The 6,744-nt window shown below is 48.8% G+C and overlaps 1 protein-coding gene across 1 annotated transcript; it reads right to left on the bottom strand.

The window, feature by feature from the left end:
- Window positions 1-1,406: 1,406 nt before the first annotated feature.
- Window positions 1,407-5,031, bottom strand: GPX2 (glutathione peroxidase 2). Its single transcript, NM_001163139.2, has 2 exons — window positions 4,644-5,031; window positions 1,407-2,078 (listed from the first exon to the last, which is right to left on the bottom strand). Exons 1-2 carry the CDS (start codon window positions 4,863-4,865, stop codon window positions 1,728-1,730), a joined length of 573 nt encoding a protein of 190 aa, NP_001156611.1. The 5' UTR covers window positions 4,866-5,031; the 3' UTR covers window positions 1,407-1,727.
- Window positions 5,032-6,744: the final 1,713 nt, after the last annotated feature.

The raw sequence follows: 6,744 nt of genomic DNA on the forward strand, positions 1-6,744 counted from the left end.
GGTCCCCAGTTGCCTATGGCATAGTGTCCGTGCCCAGGAAAGCTGGCTCTGCTGTTGGACGTCAGAGCAGGCAATGGCACTGTGAAGATGATGAACAAATCATGCCGGCATTCCACAGGAAGTCCCATTTTATTTCTGCAGGGAAGCAGTTTTTACTCTAGAATCAGTGCTTAATCTTGCCCCCTACGAAAAAAATAGAACCCATACCCTAGCTGTTGGCTCTGACAGTAGAAATCTTAAAAGGCTTGAGTTCTCAAGAGTCAAGTTAAGGGCGACCTTAATTTAGCAGGAGGCCTTCAGAAACATGCCAGGGGATTCCCACTGTACCACTCAGGTTACCGTTTTGAAATAAAGCACCATCGATGACAGCTTTAGTAGAAGGTCAGACAGTGGGGATCCTTAACCTCTATCCCACATTTACTTTTCAGATGATGTGAGTGCTTGGAAAACAGTTATGGGGAACATCCTAGAAAAAGAATTTTCCCCTCCGCGTGGGGTTCTCAAACTGATGTGTCCAGCTGGGAGAATTGTCCCTGAGAAGTAAAATATTCCATATAGTGATCGAAGAAGGAGAGGCAAAATGAGGTTTCCAGGAAGAGGTTTGTGGGACAGAGTGGGGGGCGGTGACTCTTCTTTTCTAGAGTATGACAGAGCCTGGCCTCGGTGGTGCTTTTGAGAGCACCTGCACTAGGTGAGGAATCGAGGGCACCATCCTTCCAAGCCATTCGGCAGAACTCTGTCCTCACAGAGAACAGCTATCATGTCGGGTTATAAACAGTCTGACTGTCTGAAGGGAGGCCCTCTCCCTTCCCTGCCCTCACAGGAAGTGAAACCAACCGTCCACGCCTAAACTTATCCCTTTTGTGAATGTGGGCGTGTGAGAACGATAGGGGTGTAATGCGAACTTTAAAAAGAAGGGCGAGTCCATCTAACAATGCATCCAAAACAAACATTACTCCACTAGGTGCTCAGGAGATGGGCAAAGAGCTCTTTGTGTTCCCTGTAACTGTCCCTGCCACACCCTTTCTGTCAGTAAGTGGACCAAATTCACTGTCTCAAGATGCAGATAACGTTTGGTCAGCCCAGTACCCACAGAGGAACTGACATCTTCCTAACTGGAATCCTCTGACCACCTTCCCAGTGCTTCTGCCACTTCCCCTTTCTTCTCATTATCACCTTCTTTCCTCAGTCCGGAAGAAGAGCCATAAAGGAATAAGACAGTTCACATTTCCCGAAACCACCTGCCACTGTTGACCTTTACCAGAGCTTGCTTTCCGGACAGGAATTGGGGCGTCCCCTTGATCAGAGGCCCCCTCCTCAGCTTTTGCGTGCTGCCCACCCCCAGTTCTGCCTGCAGCCCTGCCACCCCTCCCCACTTGGTCAAGGAAAAAGACACACAGAGCCTGGCCGTTTCCACACCCACCCTTTATTGGACTCAGCCCACAGGCTGGCTCCAGGCCTTCACTCTTCTCAAACACCGCCCATACAGATTTAGGAAGGTGCCATCATTCTGTGAAGACACAGAGCCCACCCATGTCTTGGAGCCTCAGGTTGAATCACCAACCAGAAGGTTGCGGGTAGGGGAAGGAAACAGGCAGACCAGAAAGGCAAGGCTCTTCAGTGAAGGGGATGTTCTGAAGGGAAAGCCTGGGCCCAGCAGTCTTCTGAGGGCACAGTGAATGCTCAGGAAAGACTCTCAGGGCGGGAGGAGATAGACCTGCTAGTGTCTATATGGCAACTTTGAGGAGGCGCTTGATGTCAGGCTCGATGTTGATGGTTTGGAAGGTGCGGCTGTAGCGGCGGAAGGGCTCCCCTTCCGGCCCAATGAGGAACTTCTCAAAGTTCCAGGACACATCTGAGCGGCGCACGGGGCTCCAAATGATGAACTTGGGATCGGTCATGAGGGAAAACGGGTCATCATAAGGGTAGGGGAGCTTATCCTTCAGGTAGGCAAAGACAGGATGCTCATTCTGACCATTCACATCACACTTCTGGACAAGGGTGAAGGTGGGCTGGAACCCACCCCCGGGGCGGACGTACTTGAGGCTGTTCAAGATCTCTTCATTCTGACAGTTCTCCTGGGGGAGCAAAGAGACAAAGCTTGGAAAAGGCAAGGGGAAGATGGAGAATCTACACAGCCTTTCACTCTTCTGTACTCCACAGGGTCATTCTTTCTAGGTATCTTCCCCCTTCCTGAAGAAGGCAGTGGCACCCCACTTCAGTACTCATGCCTGGAAAATCCCATGGGTGGAGGAGCCTGGTAGGCTGCAGTCTATCCCCCTTCCTATTCTGTCTCTTCTTCGTTCGTTTTGCCCTACTATTGACTCAGAGTTTTCCCTCTCAGAGCTATTGTCCTGATGGTTTGCTGTTGTTTCTGAAAGTTCTCAAAGATCCTAGTTTGGCTGTTCTTGTACTGAAGATTTAGCGCTTTTGAGCTGTTGCTTCTCTCTCGATCTACCCTGAGCAGTTCTTAGGGTATGTCTGAATCTTCAAGGAACCTTCAGCTCAGGGAAGTAGAAAAGGAAAGGGGGCTCAGGTCACACTGCCTAGAACCCTTCTTCCACTTATGTAGCTGCAGGCACACACACACATACACAGAGCCTGCACACACTCACATCTGCATGCACACACACTCACATGCCTGCCACCACCTTCCCTTTCCTTCTGCCCTGATTGTGCCTCTCTTCTAATTACCTGTGAGTGTTGAATATAGCCTCGGCCTCTGCCCTACTCAGCTCCTCAAACTAAAGGTGAAATTGAAGTCTAGAAGAATGGGATTTATAGCTTCTTCCTTTCATCTTGCCTCGTCCTAGATCTGAAGTACAAGTAGGAGAAAACTTTGATGAAGGAGAACCCCATCCAAGGAAGACTAGCTTTCAGGTGCCATATAAAGATAAGATAGATTAGCACCAACAATGAATGTACTGTATATGAAATTACTTCATGGCCACCAGGCATGAATTAAATAGGATAAAGGGTTTAGGCTTCTGGAATAGGCCAGGGGAAGGGGAAGTTACGGAAATAAGTGCAAGAAGGGCAAAAGTTGTGCATGTGTAATTATGGTTCCTTCCTCTTAGACCTCACCCTCAGCTAGAATGCTTTAGCTCTCAACCCATTACCTGTCTTCTCTCCCTGCTGCCAGCCCTGTCTTATCCCTGCTTAGGATTCTCCACCCCTGACAACCCTCAAAGGCCCATGGAAACCCTTATTTTCCACCCCCACCCCCAAGTCTAAGAGTCCGGTATCTCCCTCTGGGAAAAAGTTCCCGCCTCTGACCTACTAGAACCGATTAGTACAGTCAGTTCCAGGCCGTCATGACATCTTGAGCCCAGAGTTGATGGCTATTAAAGTCTTATCTCCTAATGCACATGGCTGGCTGGCTACTGGTACATTATGAATTCCCTCAGCAACTGGCTGGCCTGAAGTGGTGGCTGGAGGCACCTGTGAGGAGGTTTTGCCTCTTGTATCTCTCTCGTCCTGGCCACGTCTAGAAACGGAGTTGAGACGGGGACGGTACAGTAGAGCAGTCATGGTTTGGGCTCAGGTCTGTCACAACCAGTGACATTTCAGCCTTCCTGCCTGTATCTCTGCCAGTCTCTTCCTTGCCTTCAGGCCTCTGTGAATTGAACCAAAGAGATTATAATTGGAGGGTTCACTTAGGGACATTCTGCCTGCTTGTGCTATTAAAATCCTAAGTGAAAATAGAAGAATCCCTAAAAGATAACTTGAGGTGTGTGGGCTAAAGATGTGTAACAACTTGACCCACTAATCAGGGACATTGAGGAGCATATGATACCCAGAGGCAACACACGCACTTTATAAACCCTTTGCCTTCCCCCAAATTCACTGTCCACTTGGCTGCTTTCAAACAAACAAACAAAACCTTTCAATCTAAATAATAAAGTTGCTTGCTTTTTCATATTTATATTTTCCAAGTTACTTTTGTAGCTCTTACACTATCAACCTCACAATAATCCTTCGTGCCCAGCTCTTCTGACCCCATGGACTGTAGCCCACCAGGCTTCTCTGTCCGTGGGATTTCCCAGGCAAGAATACTGGAACGAGTTGCCATTTCCTTTTCCAGGGGGTCTTCCCGACGCAGGGATCAAATCCTTGTCTCCTACACTCAGGCAGATTCTTTACTGCCGAGCCACCAGGGAAGCCCTCCTATATGAGACAAGTGGTATTATCCCTAGTTTATGGATGAGGAAACCAAAACAGAAAAATTGAGTGGGCACTGACCCATTAAATAGCAGAATCAAGTCTAGTGAGAACAACGGTCTCCTGAGTCAGTTCAATCCTAATTTGATTCTTTATCTTCTGTTTCCTCCATCATTCATTCAACAAATATTTAATGAATGTCTTCTATACCCTAGGCACCAAGGACACAGTGCAGAGAAAACCAGACCTGGTACCAACCCTCATGGAGTGAGTGTAGTGGGAAGACAAGAAACCATGAAATCCACATCTTTGGTGTGCTGTCACAGACAGACTCATACTGACTTCCCCTGGTACTCACCTGTACCTATAGACCTTGCTTAACAAAACATACCCCATAATTCCAGACACTCCAGCACACAGTCATTCTCCCCCTCTCCTTAGTCCTCTAGAGCTTCAGCAGTCCAAGTCCAGGGACCTCTCACCTGATGTCCAAATTGATTGCAAGGGAAGCCAAGAACCACCAGACGCCTGGGGAAGCGGCATTGCAGCTCGTTGAGTTGGGTGAAGTCCCGGGTGGTTGTGCCTCAAAGCGAGGCCACGTTCTCAATCAGCACTGCCCTGCCTCGGAATGTATTGAAATCTACCTTCTCCCCATCCAGGCTGATAGCACTGAGGTCGTAGAAGGACTTGGCAATGTAAGCCATGATGGACGTGCAGAGTGAGTGGCAGAGCCTTGTGAGCCCACTTAAGGGTTGATTAAAGGGGTGGGGAGGAAGGAGGAGCCAGGAAGGATCTCACAATGGGGCTTTGAGCATCCCCAGGATGACTTAGCAAAAATAGTCACCTACCTGTAAGTGCTGTTTGAACAAGAAACTTGCTCCTCCTATTTACAGACTCTGAACAAAGCCACCTCCCTGCCCCACCCCATTGGCAACCTGGGAAGGGCCAATGTGTTATCTCTGAGTAGACATCAATAATTCACTGCTTGCGGGAAACCAGAGCCCCAGTGGTCGGAGAGGAGGAAAAAAGGGAGGGAGGGAAGCAAGACTGACTCCTGTTTGCCCCAGCAAGTGGTTTTCACTTGGCACAGACGTTTATTGCATGCCTGCTGAGTGCTGAGCTGTGAACTGTGCAGTCGAGAGGCCAGGGTCTGCCTCGGGCTGAACGATAAGGAAGGGAATTGGGTGCATGTCCCCTTGACTAAGACTACCATCGAAATACACGTTACCATTTCCATTTCTCTCTTTGGCCATTACCTTCCACAAGCATAAAATCAAAGGGACCCTTGGGAGGATGCTGTGTGATTTTCTAAAATAATGGCTTTTGGTGCTTCAGCTTGCACCCAGTCTGAAGAGGTGAGGCTGTGTTTGTCTTGAAAAGTCTTTCAGTGAATGATGGTACTTGTCCCAGAGGGTACATCTGCCCTTGCCCCTGCTCTGAGCCATCTCCTCTAATACCCCTCACCCTGCTCCCAAAGGGTCAGGAGGATGCAGTCGATTGTGGCTGGGATAACAGAGAGGAGTCACAGAGCAGGTGGGTAAACTCGGGGAGGGGGTTTACCTTTTTTCAGACAAAGGCTCAGGTCCTGAAGACTTTCCAGAGGCAGTTGTGCTGGTCATTCTCCACAGAAGAAAGTGTGCAAGGAGTCGAAGCTGCTGTGGTTCTAGACCCAGCTAAGCCACTCAGTTTTTCAACACATCTGGGGACCTCCTAAGGGCTCTCAGGGGAGCAGAGCTCCGGAAGCCCACAGAAACTATAAAGGCCTAATACTTTATTCTTCCAAACGCCCATGGATGCAACAAATCAGGGGTTTGTTTTGTTTCTTATTTATTTTTTAATGCCTGGATTTTTCCATCAGTAAAGCTGGCAATTAGGCTTTACCTGGTTTGGGGATTTTAGAGTGAAATTTCAATAACAGTGCAGTTGTTTACTAGAGAGTGTGTTCACAGGTATGTGTCCCTTGGGAACCATCTCCAAGAACAAGAAGAAACCAGGCTGGGGAGCAGCTGGTCTTGAGAATCTGATTTGCTGGGAGGATGGAGCAACTCTCCAGGAAGTGCCTGGCTTTTCTATGTTTTGTAGCCTATTCATGGCTGTTCTTGGCAACAAGGAAGCCCATATATCTCCACGGGCTGCTCCCCACAAACAAGTCTCCATTACCTAAGTGGGGAGGGAATCCTTTGCCACTAGAAGAGGCGGCAGGAAACACAGAGGGAAGTATGTTCCCTGCTGAGGCTGGGTGGAATTCCTGGGAAAAACCAATAAACATCCCCCCGAAGCCACTGAGTCAGAACTTGGCCCTGACAGTGGGCTAAACTTTAACATGAAATTGCCAGATTCACCTGCACGCCTGGCACTCCCCAAGTACTCTCAGGCTTCCAGACGCCTCTTACTGACTGCCCTTCTGGGACCTTCTCCAGGAAGACCATGCAAATCTTGAGATGAGAGGTAGGGGTGCTCTCTTCCTTAGGTACACGCCATCCCTTTTCTCCAGGACACTTTGAGTCACCCGGGCTCTCTCTCACCTTACATGATTGAATAAAATTGATGAAGCTCTGCTAAGGTAGCTCTTTGTTTCCAACT

Source organism: Bos taurus, chromosome 10 (genome assembly GCF_002263795.3).
Source record: "Bos taurus isolate L1 Dominette 01449 registration number 42190680 breed Hereford chromosome 10, ARS-UCD2.0, whole genome shotgun sequence".
NCBI classification, from domain to species: domain Eukaryota; kingdom Metazoa; phylum Chordata; class Mammalia; order Artiodactyla; family Bovidae; genus Bos; species Bos taurus.